This window comes from Dendrobium catenatum, unplaced genomic scaffold (genome assembly GCF_001605985.2).
Source record: "Dendrobium catenatum unplaced genomic scaffold, ASM160598v2 fragScaff_scaffold_71, whole genome shotgun sequence".
Classification (NCBI taxonomy): domain Eukaryota; kingdom Viridiplantae; phylum Streptophyta; class Magnoliopsida; order Asparagales; family Orchidaceae; genus Dendrobium; species Dendrobium catenatum.
The window spans coordinates 233,058-249,823 of record NW_021318533.1 but is presented as its reverse complement, the minus strand read 5'-3'; the positions used below and the strand labels follow the sequence as shown (position 1 = coordinate 249,823).

General features: G+C 35.3%; 1 protein-coding gene across 1 annotated transcript; it reads left to right on the top strand.

Annotated features, from left to right (window-relative positions):
* Positions 1-1,667: 1,667 nt before the first annotated feature.
* LOC110097301 (F-box/kelch-repeat protein At1g30090) lies at positions 1,668-3,805 on the top strand. Its single transcript, XM_020823590.2, has one exon. It carries the CDS (start codon positions 2,277-2,279, stop codon positions 3,492-3,494), a length of 1,218 nt encoding a protein of 405 aa, XP_020679249.1. The 5' UTR covers positions 1,668-2,276; the 3' UTR covers positions 3,495-3,805.
* Positions 3,806-16,766: the final 12,961 nt, after the last annotated feature.

The window sequence follows — 16,766 nt, the reverse complement described above, 5'->3', positions numbered from 1 at the left end:
TCGTCTACACTATGGTGGGATGTTAGGGTTATTGAGGAGAGCGAACATCAATTTTTGTTGTAAGTGTCAATATTGGTGTCAACGGGTTGTTCCGACATTATTTGTGATAATCCGTATCAAGGTTTGTTAACGAAGATGCATATTAGTTTGGGCGATGACAAAGGGTCTTGATATTGGTGCTAATGATGAAAGTTGATATTGTTAAAGAAGGAAAGCATCAATATTACTAAGAACAAGCAAAAAGGGTTAATGAAGACATCATTGAGTTTATTGGCAACTGGCATCAATTTTGTTCATGACAGTGATCATTAGCCATTATGAAGATGGTGGGCATTGATGCTTGTGTCAATCAATGGTAGACTTTAACCTCATTAACAATGAAGGTGCTTGGGGTTATTGTTTTTAGTGGGTTTTGGTGGGGAATGAGAGATACCAATGTTCTTTTTGACATCACGTATCGACCTTATTGGCCATATCCAACATCGGGAGTGTTGATGATAACGATGCATCAAAATTGTTGTTGATTGCAGACATCAGACTTGTTGGCAATGATGATTGTCATCACTTATGTCTACTTTGGTTGCAGTGACTACATTGACATTTTTGTTGATGTCGAACATCAACCTTCTAATACTATTTGCATAGCACTTTTTTCATGCTATATACATATCTAACACTTAAAATATTAATATTACATGTCTATCACCCATATAACAAATTTGGATGCATGGAATGAAATATTAAATTTTATATGATGATATAAATGGTATGAATGAATTATATAAGTGATATATTTGATATTAAAGTTTTATATGAGTGGTAGGCATGTAATATTAATATTTTAGGTGTTAGATATATAAATAACTTGAAATAAAGTGGTATGTATGTAAATTTCTCTAATTAGTATGTAATTGATATATCACTTTTACATAATTGAATTTTTTGCTAGCTCAAATTGTTAAGAATTAATCACTATATACATTTTACTTATTACATAATTATGAAAATAAAAAAAATAATGCTAGTGACTATTTAATAACTTACATATCATTTTTAATTTATATAAAATAAATTAAAGAAAAGCTAATTAATCACCATTGGCTTAAGAAACATTATTAGTCAATTTTATATTTTTATAATCATATAATCCTGACCTAATCATTTAAGGCACATTGATTAACAACTTAATTAAGTTAATAATTATTATCAAAATAAGTTGAAATCCTAATTAATGGAAGTCATTTGGAACATTTTTATTTTTAAAGTTTAAAAAAATTGTCTTAAGAAATCTTTTTTGAAGAATTTTTTTTTTAATTTGGGCAATTATATACTAAATTCTTATTTTAAATATTTATGAAACTAATACTATCTTATTTCTACTTTTAGATTATCATTTAAATATTAAATTTCACAATAGAATTTAAACTACTATTTTACATTGTTATTAAAACTTTAATATTTAATTGTGATATAAATAAATATACGAACTCGATAGTTACAAAAGAAATTAAAATTAATTTATAAATAGATAATTTATAGATAATATATATCTGTAATTCTACTTATAATTTTTATAAAATTCTAATTAAACTGATTTGATTACCATTTCTATAATTATATTGTCCTTTTGCAAGAATAAAATAAAAAATAAAAAAGAGCTAAGCCCCAAGATTAAGAGAGATAAGAAGAAAGAAGAGGAGAAGTGGAGAACCGACTAGAGAGAGAGAGAGAGAGACCCCGAGAGTTGCTCAGTTGCCCTTAGGTTTTGGCTATGGCTTAGAAGAATTTCTTCTTTTGCTTCTCATTGTCGGCTTCAACTTGCAAATTCGCTGATAAATTGAGCTTCTCGCAGTTCATCTTGTTTGATTCTAGGGTTTTTGAAGGTTCCACCATTTGATAATATTTCTGCGAGGTAACATCAAAGTTCTGATTTTTATGTGGCATGTTGGAAGCAATCCTTTTGAATTCTTAGTTGTGTTGTCTAAGCTACATTCTAAATCAAAAGCCAAAGGTGGAGTGCTAATTTGGGCTTTATGATTGATTTGTGCCTTCCCAGTTATAGTAGTACCGAAGAAAATTAGGGGTTTCCCCAATTATATAAAGGTGGCTTTTTCTGTATCGGTTGAGCTAGGGTTTCTAGATTTAGATTCATCTATATCTAGCAACACTTAGGCGAACAGGTAACTATGTAGAACACAATACAAAGGGGGAAATTTTAGGTTTTCAGTAGGATTTCCTTATTAGATCCTCATCATTTTCTTAATTGAGTGGGAAGTATGCAAAGATTTAGAGTTTCATCCCATCAATCCCCAGTACACAAGCTTGGAGATAATCAGATGAGGCTATCTCCTAAATTTAGACTGCAAATGACACCACCTCATCCATGTCCATTAGATTCCATTTTAACACTTGAATTAGGGCCTCTAATTCCTGGTCTTCCTGATGATATTGCCCTTACTTGCCTCCTCCGTTTGCCCCTCGACTTCCATTCAACTTGCCGTGCTGTGTGCCGACGGTGGCGACATCTCCTTGCACGGAAGGAGTATTTCTTTACTCAAAGAAGAGCTCTTGGGTTCAGCAGCCCCTTCTTGTTTACCTTTGCTTTCCACCGCTGCAACGGAAGGATCCAATGGCAGGTTATGGACCTCGCTCATTTCTCTTGGCATACAATTCCAGCAATGCCATGCCGAGACCGTGTTTGTCCTCATGGATTTGGTTGTGTTGCAATTCCACAAGAGGCTTCTCTTTTGGTTTGTGGAGGGATTGTTTCAGACATGGACTGCCCTCTCCATTTGGTACTGAAGTTTGAAGTGTGTAGAAATCGGTGGACTGTTATGACGAGAATGCACACGCCACGGTCATTCTTTGCTGGTGGGGTGATTGATGGAATGGTTTATGTTGCTGGGGGGTTTAGTACTGATCAATATGAGCTTGATTCTGCTGAGGTCTTTGATCCGGCTAAAGGGACTTGGCATCCAGTTTCGAGGATGCTGACCAACATGTCTTCCTATGACTCTGCTGTGCTTGGTGGAAAGCTTTATGTCACAGAAGGATGGGTCTGGCCGTTCTTGTCTTCACCGAGGGGGCAAGTTTATGATCCGATGACGGATACCTGGGAGTCTATGACTGCTGGTATGCGAGAAGGGTGGACAGGCTTAAGTGTGATTCTGGATGGGCATCTTTTTGTGATTTCTGAGCATGAAGGGATGAGAGTTAAGGTTTATGATACAGAATCTGATTCATGGGGAACTATTGAGGGTTGTTCTGTGCCAGAAAGAATAAGAAAGCCTTTTTCTGTCAACGCTATTGGTTGGACAATCTATGTTGTCGGCCGAGGTCTTCATGTAGCTATTGGTTTTGTGCAGAGGGAAAGGTCTGTTGTATCTGTTGGCAATCGTATGAAATCAACCTTCTCAATTCGGTGGCGTGAAATAGATGTTCCGCTTACCTTTTGTGACCTGACACCCTCCAGCACACAGGTTCTCTTTGGTTAGCTTTTGCTTTGCTATTTATCTGCTTCTTGTTGCTTTTTGTGAACTGAATCTGATTGACATCAAGCTTTGTACAGTTTCAAGTATTCCAGATTTACTGCTGTCATTTTGTGAAGAAACTGACAAGGATTTTCTAGATAGTTGCACACAACTTATAACTACTTCTTTTATTTAAATTTTATGAAAGTTGTTATTATCTTGTGTGCTTAGCTTAAAGCTACTTTGTGGTTATACAGAAGTTTCATTCGCTACAACTTAGTGAATGCTAGTGTTGAGATTTAATTTTAGCTAAGAGTCTGGATTGAATTGTTGATGCAAAAGTTGTTTCATTTAAGTTTTCATTAACTTAATTGGTTTTGGCTGTCTATGCAGTCTGGTAATCAAATATGGAGAATATATCATTTGCCTGGTTCTTTGATTGGGTTGGATCATTTCATTTTCCTCTTTTTTCCTTTTTTGGGTTTATGCTTACCGCCTCATTGTAGCTGCTCATAAGGGTAAGTGTAAGAATTATTTAAATTCCTTGAGGTAATTTTGTTAGTTCACACTTCAACCCTAGTTTCTTGACTGGATGAGCAAGAGTATGATCTAGAGGACCGGCTGTGGCTCCTTTTCCATGTGAGCGAACAATATCTTGTACCAAAGAAGATGATAGGAAACACTTGTAGATCTCAAGTATTTCCTATCAATCTTCGGAAAACAGCTAGAATCCTTCACAAAAGTCCGCACAAAACCACAAAAACAATAGATAATTTGTATTATTTGATGAAAGGAAAATGGAAAATAGCAAGATACACTTGATCCTCAATTCGAGAGGAGGATCGATCTCTCCCAAATCTCTAGACGTCGCTAGAGCCCAAAGAAAACCTAAAACTAAGAGATCTCAAATTTCAGCCAAATTCAAGATGCCCTAACCCTATGAAAACAAAGTATTTAATGCATACCAATCAAAAGGAAATCCCTAAACAGTCCCTACATTCAAATTTCCCTATCAAAACCCTAAAAAACCTTCCTAAAATGGCTTCTGCACGGCGTGCGGCTCGCGCGGCATCCCAGCAGGCAGAGTTTCTCCGTTGTTTTGCGTTTGGGCCGATCCCACGTGGACCGGCTGGACCGTGTTTACTTGTCCTCAAGGTGGAGATATGCTCGTGTTCCGGTGGAGGTGTCCATCCTTGAGGTGGCAGAAAATCCTTACCAAATTGCTGAAGTAGGTGTTTCCCTGAAAGAGAAAAATCCCCTCCCTCCTCCATCCTGATCACATTCAGCTTGTGTAGTCCCACCCGATAAGCTTCCCCAACCTCTTGTGGGCTCCTAACCATGGTCTTAAGTGATACCATGGCTTTGGATAGCCCTCCATCTCCCCTTATAACCATCTTTCTCCCATCCACCATTAATTCCATCGTGAGTGCTCCCCAATTATCCTTTGTTTCTCCCAAGGTTTGCAACCATTTCATTCCGGGGATGACATCAGTACTTCCTAACTCTAGTGGGAGAAAATCCTCCCTTATCTGAATCCCCTGGATGGTCAACACCACTCCTCTACAGATCCCCTGGCCTTTCTCCACCTTCCCTGTACCCATCATCACCCCATAACAACCGGTGTCCACCAATTTCACTCCCAGTTGATTGATAACTTGAGTGGAAATGAAATTATGGGTAGCCCCACTGTCAATCAAAACAACAACCTCCATGCCTGCTATCTCTCCCTTCACCTTCATCGTATGATTCAAGGTAAACCCTACTACTGAATTCAAGGAAACCTCGGCCATATCCAAATGCAACTTCTCCTCCCTCTCTTCCTCTAACTTCCCATCACCTCCCTCTTCAGTTTCCTCGTCATCACAGACGATGAGAACCTGAAGAGTTCAGTCATTGCACCGATGTCCTAGCGTATACTTCTCCTCTCATCTGAAACACAACCCCTTTGCCCTCCTCTCCTGCATCTACTTCTCTGTCAACCTCTTGAAATTTTTCCCACTCCCTCCTACTAACTTCTCCCTGGTGGTCTCATTAATGTTGCCTGATGCAGGCCCCTTGGGTGCTAGAAGAGTGGTCGTCGTCCTGTAAGAGCCTCCTGAGCTGTTGCTTTTGGCTCTCTTCTCTAGATTCTTCTGATTTTCCACCAGCTGGGCTAACTTCATGGCCTCCCCCAAGTCACGAGGCATCAAAACATTCAATGCTGCTTGGATCTCTGCCTTCAACCCCTTCATGAAGTTCTCCTCAAGTACCGTATCTGATAATTGATCCACCCTACTGGCTAGGTGCTCAAACTGCTCCCGGTAGTCTGCTATTGATCCCTCCTGTGTCAGAGCAAAGAACTGATCATAGAAATCTCCTCCCCGGTCGACTTGAAAACGTTCTATTATGCAGTCTTTGAATTCTCTCCAGTTCTTGATAGGCCGACTCTGATCTCTCCACTGATACCACGACAGGGCTTTTCTTTCCAAACACAATCCGGTTCCGATCAGCTTCTCCTCCTTTGTTAGTTCAGTGACGGCGAAGTATCGCTTCACCTTGTAAATCCACCCATACGCATCTTCTCCTTCGAATATAGGCATCTTCAACTTTCTCACCTTCTAGTCGCCCCCATTGCCCCGGATTCTTCTATAGTTTCCCCTCTCCCAAGTGCTAGGTGCACCCCATGTTTCCCGGTCTTCCCTTGCTCTTCGATAGCCCAAACCCCCCTCGAAATCCTCCATTCTATCTTTAAAATCAGCACCTCGACGACCATAGTATCCCTCCTGGCGTTCCCCATATCTACCCCCTCTTTCTTCCCTCTGGACAGGCTCCAGATTGGGCCTTCTTCTTCCTCCTTCCATTATTTCCACTTTATCTTCCTCCCTAAGAATTTCCGAATTCGTACTTTTTCCGTCCCCTCTAGCCATGGAAGCCGTCGTTTGATTTTGAATTTCTAACATTTTTTTTCATCATGTCTCGGAGATCGGCGACTTGTCCTTCCATGGAGGAAATCCTTTCCTCCACCGTTGTTTTGATTTGATTCATCTCCTCTTCAAGCCTTTCCTCCATAGCATCCACCTTTTTGGCCGCCATCACAATCCGATGTTTGTAAAATCACAAATTCTGGATTTAGAACTTCAAAACAGCAATTTCCCTTCCTTCCGAACAATTAATCACCGCTGAAATTTGCCGAAATCAGCCTTCCACTGGTCCCACGACTTGCTCTGATACCAATTTTATAAGAAACACTTGTAGATCTCAAGTATTTCCTATCAATCTTCGGAAAACAGCGAGAATCCTTCACAAAAGTCAGCACAAAACCACGTTTGATGAAAGGAAAACGGAAAATAGCAAGATACACTTGATCCTCAATTCGAGAAGAGGATCGATCTCTCCCAAATCTTTAGACGCCGCTAGAGTCCAAAGAAAACCTAAAACTAAGAGATCTCAAATTTCAGCCAAATTCAAGATGCCCTAATCCTAGGAAAACAAAGTATTTAATGTATACCAATCAAAAGGAAATCCCTAAACAGTCCCTACATTCAAATTTCCCTCTCAAAATCTAAAAAAAACTTCCTAAAATGGCTCCCACACGGCATGCGGCTCGCGCGGCATCCCAGCAGGTGGAGTTTCTCTGCTGTTTTGCCTCTGGGTCGGTCCCGCGTGGACCGGTCTAACAGAAGACTAGAGGGATATTGGTGGCTGAGAACTTCTCTTTTAAGGGATTTAGAGATGTAACTCTTCCCGGAGATTTGGTAAGAAGAAATTTCTCTTTTTTTTTATCTTTTGAGAAATATTTCCTTAAGATTTTGCTTGGTGGTCTGAACTCTTCTCATTAGTTTTGATTTAAGAAGATTTAGACTTCATTTTGGATGACTTTCTTACTGCTTTAAGAATTAGTAAGAAAGCCATCCGAAGCCTTAGTGTTCAGGTCTTTTTCTTAGTTCTTCTTGATGTATTTTGATAGCGGATTGTTTGTACCTCCTCAGCCTTTGGATTTAGGTCTTGTTTGGTTGAATCATGTAAATTCTAGCTTATTTTTTATATGATTGTTTTGTTGTTTTATCGTATTCGTGTGAGGTAATACCGTAATATTTTTATTTTCCTAGATTGATCCTATTGTTCTCTTTGGTGCTCTCTAAAATATTTAATTTGGCTTTTTTTTTTCAACAAGTTGGTCACAAAGTTTAACTAAATGTAGGATATAGTCCCATCTAATGGATTAAAGTTTTATGCTAAGAAATATGGCTCCTCTCCGTCAGCATCAATAATAAAGTAGTATTGTTACGTGCTATAAACTTTGCAACGGTAGAGCATTTAATATCTTAGCTGTATGTAAATATTTAGCACTTGCAGATAGAAGTATGTAACATACATTAGAATTTTTATTTGAAAAATCCAGAAAAAGAAACATCATGGGTTATGTCTCCATTGAATGAATCCACTATATAATGAAAGATATAAGAATCTTTACTTTCTCACAATCAAAAAGATGAGATCATACACTTGAGAACAACTGCTTGATTTCCATTATAGGGATTATAGAAATCGGGTGTTCACAAGCGGAGAGTTAAAACCCAACAACAATCAAATGACAGAAGTCTAGGGATGGCGATAGGGATTGATGATAGTGTTTGTCGATAATGATTGCCAGAATATGCAATATAGTTTTTTAGCTCTGTAGCTCTCGAACTTCCCTGCACATAGAAAATGGAGCCTTATGTATAATCTTTATTGAGAGGGACATCTTGGTAAATTTAGCGAGAATCCAAAACTATCTATCAAATGATCTATATAGATCCTCTTGATCATAGATTATTTATTCATCATTTGATCATAGATTATTTATTCATCATTTGAATTATTTAATGATCTTAGGCTCATTAGATTCTTCTTGTCAAGCTGCTCGCTTTGACTATAAGCACGTAAAATTTGGAGAGCATTTGGTTCTTTAATTAATGTTAAAAAATTTCAAATATGCTTCAAATGTTTGATTCATTTCATTTGGATTCAGATTAGATCATTTGTAGTGTCGATGGGCTTGTCTCATCGAGATGTTCCAATCGATTATAAGTTTATTGAAATCAGAGTTTGGATGGTCTTGAATTTATTTCTAGAAGTTTTTAATTCAAATATTGCCTCGATGTTCATGTTGATCATGTGAATTTTCTGGAGACGTGTGAAGTAAAAAAATTGGGTTTGATCTAATTTTAACAACGATGTTTCTTTTATTAAAGAGTGAATCATTAATTCTAAATGTTCTTCTTATATGACTTGACATGGGGATTGATTTTCTTCTTAGTTTGTCAAAAGTGAGTGAAAGTGTCCTCATATGAAATGACATAACTTGTAAGATTGTTGGGATGAGGAAGGTTCTAATCAAGACATATAATAGAGTTGTAAGGACTTTTTGAGAGGTCAAACAGTTGTCAACTTTAAAGAATCGTATCTCTTTGAGTTGTTTGAACTTCAATAGGTGTAAATACATTTTTCGTGGTGAAGAATTACATGTTTCTAGGAGTGTAATAATTTTGATGAGAGCAAAAAAAAAAAACTTCATAATCTCTACTTCCTCTAGGTTTACAAATGATTGTTGCAATATAACTTATTCTCTTAGTTGATTTGATAATATTATGATACATGAAGCATAAGCATATGTTAAAGTGACATGTTTCTAGGAGTGTAATAAAAAAATACATTTTTGGTGGTGAAGAATTACATGTTTCTAGGAGTGTAATAATTTTGATGAGAGCAAAAAAAAAAAACTTCATAATCTCTACTTCCTCTAGGTCTACAAATGATTGTTGCAATATAACTTATTCTCTTAGTTGATTTGATAATACTATGATACTTGAAGCATAAGCATATGTTAAAGTGGACCTATTGAAGTTAAGTCATAGAGATTTTTTTTTTAAGATTGAATTTTAGAGTTCTATGAGTATTATGTTTTAGGAAAGCATCATAAATTGAAGTGTTACTTATGGGGTATGCATGTTTAGTGAATTCATTCCCTGCTACTATTATTGAGTTGGAGATTCTTGAGAAGCTGTGGTTGGGTCCTGCAAATTATTTAGTTTTAAGAGTTCTTGACTTATGCTTCTGTCAGAAAGAGTACCATATAGTCAAGAAGTTTCTGATCTTTGGATATTTAGATCAGGTGAAGGGATAAAAACTATGGTGTATTGAAACCAAGTCACCCTATCTTGACCAGTAAGGATGTTATGCTCAATGAGTCGATCAATATTTCACTAAATGTTAATATGTTAATGATTCTAGAGGGGATTGAAAAGAAGAAAGACATTTCAGATTTGAGGATGAGTATGTACTATTAGATAATAGCTCATCATATCAGCTTCCTTTATATGGACATTTTTAGGTGGTGATACCACCATAATCAAAAGAAATTTTTGTTTTTATAGGTTCAAGAGATAGATTAGACACATTAAAGATTTGATTACAAGGATTCCTCTTCATCTTATATGCTTACATATATTCTAAGTTTTGTGATGTCTAATGGTGATTAAGATCATCCAATTTGAGAAAACTGCCAGATGAAGAGAATAAACAACTGACCTACAGCTCTGGTAAATGAGTAGATCTGTAGAAAAAAGAAATTTGAGATTTAAGCTTCGTTTCGGACAGCTTTCTTAAAGCTATTTTTTAGCATAAAAATTTGTTGAATTAGAAATTTTTTTACTGAAATATAGATTTTAGATAACAATAAAAAAATTGTCCTAAATAAAACCTTAGTTCATTTCTAAACCTTCAAGATAGAAGAAATAGTTGGCTATAGTGAATCTTCAAGCACAATGAATCAACTTAAGGTGAAGATAATATCAAATGTGAAGGATAGTTGGTTCAGAGGGCTATAGCTACATAGATGTAAACTGCTAGTGGTTGCGATATAGAACCTGAATTTGAATAACTAAATAGATAACTTATCTTCGTAGTACTTTTGATGAGTAGATTTACATGAGCAATTTCTAGGATTCCAAGTTACAGGAAGGAAATATCATGCGTCTATTAAAAGTCCCTTTATAACCTGAAATAATTTTCCATAAAATTTTATAGTCCTATGCTAAGAAAGATAGAGGTAGATCTAAAAAGATTTGGTTAGAAAATATTAAAAATGATTTTTATTTATTAGATTTAAATGAGAATTTGACTCTTCATAGGACAATGGAAAAAAAAGATTCATGTAGTCGACCCCATGTAGTAGGATAAATGCTTGATATTGTTATTTTTATTGTATGTTTCATGATTTTAGTAGAACTTTATTTGATAATCGTTTGTATCATTGATTATGACTAGAGATATATGACAAATTTAGAAGCAAAGGGCTTCGTTTGGGATGACTTTTTATGCTTACATATATTCTAAGTTTTGTGATGTCTAATGGTGATTAAGATCATCCAATTTGAGAAAACTGCCAGATGAAGAGAATAAACAACTGACCTACAGCTCTGGTAAATGAGTAGATCTGTAGAAAAAAGAAATTTGAGATTTAAGCTTCGTTTCGGACAGCTTTCTTAAAGCTATTTTTTAGCATAAAAATTTGTTGAACTAGAAATTTTTTTACTGAAATATAGATTTTAGATAACAATAAAAAAATTGTCCTAAATAAAACCTTAGTTCATTTCTAAACCTTCAAGATAGAAGAAATAGTTGGCTATAGTGAATCTTCAAGCACAATGAATCAACTTAAGGTGAAGATAATATCAAATGTGAAGGATAGTTGGTTCAGAGGGCTATAGCTACATAGATGTAAACTGCTAGTGGTTGCGATATAGAACCTGAATTTGAATAACTAAATAGATAACTTATCTTCGTAGTACTTTTGATGAGTAGATTTACATGAGCAATTTCCAGGATTCCAAGTTACAGGAAGGAAATATCATGCGTCTATTAAAAGTCCCTTTATAACCTGAAATAATTTTCCAAGACAGTGAGTGGTACATAAAATTTTGTAGTCCTATGCTAAGAAAGATAGAGGTAGATCTAAAAAGATTTGGTTAGAAAATATTAAAAATGACTTTTCTTTATTAGATTTAAATGAGAATTTGACTCTTCATAGGACAATGGAAAAAAAGGATTCATATAGTCGACCCCACATAGTAGGATAAATGCTTGATATTGTTATTTTTATTGTATGTTTCATGATTTTAGTAGAACTTTGTTTGATAATCGTTTGTATCATAAGCAAATTGCTTATGATACATTGATTATGACTAGAGATATAAGACAAATTTAGAAACAAGCTTCGTTTGGGACGGCTTTTTTATTGCTTCTTAAAATAGCTTTCTAGTTTAGAAATTAAAATTTTTATACTAAAAAGCTGCTTTAAGAATAAGTAAGAATGCCGACTCAAACGAAACCTAAGGAATGGCTTTTTGGCTAATATTTTTTCTTTATTTCTAAGAAATTTTTGTACTAAAAAGTTACTATAAAAACTAGTAACAAACTATCCGAATCGAAGTCTAGAAGCTGATGTAAGCATAATTTTTTAGATGAAATATGTTGAGGCTACTGTTTTTTTTTCCTGAATGAAGATAATAAGAAGCATTAATGCGCTTTTTATTTGTTCTATTTGTTCTCTATTAGATAGTCTTTCGTATTTGCAGTAGCTTCTTTTCATTCATTAGAAGAAGCACAATACTTGACCTGGTGCAGTTGGAAGCATCATATATTATGAGATGCACACATTTGAATATTTCATAGGCTGTCAGTATTGTGATTGGATATATAGCTAAGTTTGGTCAGGCATGTTGGGAATCAAAGGAACAATGATAGGGATAGATTTTATTAATGTTATGTGAATTTTTTTTTTTAAAATTTGATTATCTATTAAAAGAGAAGCATTAAATTAAGTTAAGTATTGCAGAGATGAGAATACTGAGATGGATGAGTGGCTTTATTCTTAGGGATAGAATGCGAAACGAGTATATATGTGAAAATATTGGAGTAGCTCCAATGACAAATAAGATTAGAGAGAGTTGCCTTAGATGGTTTGGTCATATAAAACGTCGGTGTTCCGATAACTCGGTTAGGAGAATAAATATATTAGATTTGGTCATACAAAACGTCAGTCTTCTGATAACTCGGTTTGGAGAATAAACATATTAGGTTTGATCTATGTCATTGTCAATATGAGAAACATATATCATTGCCTCTAAGTTCACATTAAATCTCTGGTTCACATCAAAGTAAATTGGATTTATTAGTTTACCTTATATCTATACTACTATTATAAAAGTCGTTTTAATTTTTTCCTAGATAAAATTCCATTCTTTCATTTTAATTATCCAAGTAGAATCTTGATCTTTGATTTTATTATTTTATTAAGATTAATTGATAATTTTAAAATATTAAAATGTAATTGCTTCTCATTTAAGAAAATAAATGAAGAAATTTTTTGATTTCCCTAACGTTACTTAAATCTTTCTTCATATTTATTAAATATGCATTTATATGAGATCATTTTCATTCATTCGATTGCTTTGGGTTTATTTCATTGGATTCCAATAAATTTATGAACATATAGAAAACTATATTTTTTGCATGGTAGCATTCTTATTTTCCAATTTTGAAATTTGGAAAGGTCTAAATTGATACGTTGAGCAAACTAAGTGAAGATTATCGTGATCTAGTTGATAGATTTGCTAGATGGTGATTGATCTAACAAAGAAAGATAGTCCGCCTAAATTCTAAGAAAAAAAAAAAGATTATTTTCTATTCCATATATATAATATTTTAAATAGGTCATTTTCGAGTAAAAAAATTAATTTGCAGGTCAACTCAAACCGACCTTGTTGACCTTGACTTTGCCCAGACTTTTGGTCAAGGAGGTTGACTTGGTCAAATTGACAAAGTCATACCCCAGACCCCCTCCAATGAGTTAAGTGAGTCGAGTGAGTCTGTTGAGCCCATACCTAGGACTTGGGTCAACTTGGTTGATCATGTCAACGAGGGTTGACTCAATTGGCCTTAATGGGCCTAATTTAATTTCTAATCCATTCAAACCTTTCCATGACTTGCTCCCCACGCCCCTTTGACCTATTTGATAGGGTTGACCAGGTCAACCATTGACTGGTCAACCCAAGTCTTAAATAGGTCAATAATGACCTATTTAAACCCATTGAGGGCCATTAAATGGATTTAACTCCTAATTATTGGCTAAAATTTGAAAACCACAGCTCCCTAGGCTCCTTTTCCCTCCAAATTATCAGGAGATTCAATCATGGCCGTCAGTTTGTATCCTTGAGCTTTAAATATAAAAAATTAGGTCTTTTTTTTTATTGCTCCGGCTGTAGACCTCCATGAGCTCTAAGATTTCATGTGAGGGTTCCTAGAGTCTTCCACCACCTTTCTCAATCAAAACCCGACGCTTAGAGCTCGCCGGCGGTGATCTTTAGGCGAACCCGAGGCTTGGATCGTTCCAAGACCGATTCCGGCTGATCGGAGGAGTTTTGGACCTCGACGTCAACTAAGAACCTGTTCGTGAGGAGTCTACGAGTTCAACAAGCCCAAGATCTCCCGAATCCACCAAGTGGATTGAGGTAAAAGCTCAACCCTAGTCTAGGACACTTAGGGTTATTTAGCTTTTCATTAAGTGACTTTAGAATTTACTACTTTTCATTCGATGTAAATTTGTATGTAATAATTATTAAGAGTTGTGAAAACAAAAAGAAATCTGGGAGGAGAGATCTAAGGAGTCCAAGGAGGAGAGATTTAAAGAATCTAAAGAGAAGACATCCAGAATACTGAAGATTGAAGACCCAATATCTCACTCAAAGTTGTTGGCGTCTGTCATAGGTTTAGAAATATGGGTTGTTGGCAGTGGTGCCCCGTCACTTTATTTTCTGCATACCCTGGGTTGTAATAAGGGCAGTTTGCCTATGGACATTTAGTTGATTATTCTGGATTTATATTGATGTATTTTCCTGATGTGTGCAGTAGAAATTACCTATTTTTCTTAGGTTTCTTTCTTGCATGTCGCTTTTATTTTCGCCTGGACTTCGTTAGGTTCTCTAAGGACTATAAAATATTTTTTTCTACTCTAATTTCTAAAAATTTAAGTCTAAATAATATAGAAATTTAATGAATCTAGGGAACTACCGGAATCGTTCGGGGTCGCATACATGATGTTGCATTCTTCTCTCTCCTTCTCATGAGACATCTTCCTGCCTGCGGGTAGAGTTCGGATAATCTGGCGTATGATGATGAAGTGCCGGTCCTAGGGAGACTTAGTCTTTTCAAAAAATTATTTTCTATAAGTCTGTTTTTAAAATCTAAAACATTCATGATTTGCCTCTTCAACTTGCATGCATTGCATTAGAAATCAATTAAATAAAATTTTTAATTGCATTAGTTAGGAGCATTTACCCAACATAAGTTCATGACCAATTAGGAAACTCTTTAGATGTCGGTCCTATTTCCAAAGAACTATACCATCCACCCATCTTTCATAAATGACTTGATATCATGGTTTTAAAGTGATTAGGTGGTTAGTTGGCTCCCCAATCCAGGCTGGGGTAAGCCCAATATCTTACCCATGTGATTGATTGTTTGATCTTTTTTTCTCCAGTTTTTCTTTAGTACCATAGAGCATCCGAATGCTGGTATGAGCCACGCATGTTGACTGAGCCTTTTTGGGACCTTTCTTTCTTTTGAGTAGGACTTATTAGTCTATACCATTGTGTCAATCTCATTTTAGGAAGGGATAATGTATGATCCTTAATCGAGAGTTTTCTCGAGCTCCGGCCTGGGATGTAATTAACCACGGGGGCTTGCGCCCGTGTGAAACTCGGTCCCACATCTACTAAACCCCACTCGAGCTGTTGTATCGGGCGGGGGAAATCATTGACTAGGTCGAGTATATTACTACCCATCGGGGTGTGTTGGCGACAGCCTCTATCCTCAATGGTTAGTCGTATGCACGATCCAATCTGCCCTTCCATCGACCTATTCGTGTCGAGTATAGAGCCCTACGATCATTTTGTCCTAATTGATAGTGCGGTCGTACCCTCTGCGTTCGTACCCCACGAGCGGTACTCTTTCGGAGGTCCACAGACCTGTCTAGTAAAACAGTCATAAAACACAACTGGAATCCGACCTGTATATTAAACGAGTAAACTTGAATCCAAAATTTTCGTGCTAAATTCAGGACTGGTTGACATGCTAGGTCAATCATTGACACCCAGAGGATGACACAGGGCCCCCCTAAAATATTTTTTTTATTTAAAAAATTATTATATGATTTTTTTGGTAAATTGTCCTCCTCTTTTTTCAGTCATTATTACAAGGATTCTTAGGCAATTCCCTGCCCCTCCTCTCTAAAAGTTTTAAAATACTATGATCTTTAGGCAATTGTCTCCAACAAATAGTAAATATAATTCATCATTTTATATTTGAAGCATACAAGGATCAAGGACATAAACAAATAGTGGTTGATATTGACCCATTTTCTTGTAGTAAATAATCGTTTTAAAAAAATTTTAATATATTTACTGATATTTTACTTTAATTTTATTATTTACGATATTCATATAATTCTCCATAATCATTAACATATCCGATATCACTCTATTATTTAATCGATATTAATATATCACCCTAATTAAATAATATATCTTAATATTAGAAAATATTTTACTAACATAAAATTTATTCTATTTATTAAAATTTTAAATAATAAAATTATGTTAAGGTTACTAGAAGCATTGGTTTACCCTTTGGATGTCTATCTTATTATGTAGCCACATATATAGCCACATGTGTCCCTTGTTTTTCACTTTTTCTTTTTTCCTTTCTCTCTTAAGGTTACATAGAAGCACTAATGCAATTGATTGATATGAAATAAAGTTATTCTTCTTTTTTTATCTTTTACTCTGATGTTGTTGGGTTTGTTTCGTCTACCTTAACAAAAATCATAAAAAATATATTAATTTATTTATATAAAAAATATATTAGTTATATTAATCCTTCATGCTAATTTAAAATAAATATTAATTAATTTATATGAATTTATTGAGTAGTATAAAATCGATCGTAATAGAACAAGCGAGTTTTATGTCTTAGATTTGTGCAAATATCATAACACATATAGACGAAATAAGAGAATGTAAGAGACACTTAAATTTTTATGTAAAAGATTAAGGAATGGGAAAAATTATTGGGCCTAACTCTTGTGAAATGATTGCAATGAGTGAGTGTTGATTACAATGATTTACTAGCCTCTAAAATTAGAGAAAGCAGGATTATAGGAGTATGAGTTGCTAAAGGAGAAGGTCGCAGAGCTAGTTAGGATGAGAGGCATTT

What these genes read in the sequence shown, in the direction of transcription:
- LOC110097301 (XM_020823590.2), top strand. Translation starts at nt 2,277, where the DNA reads ATGCAAAGATTTAGAGTTTCATCCCATCAATCCCCAGTACACAAGCTT.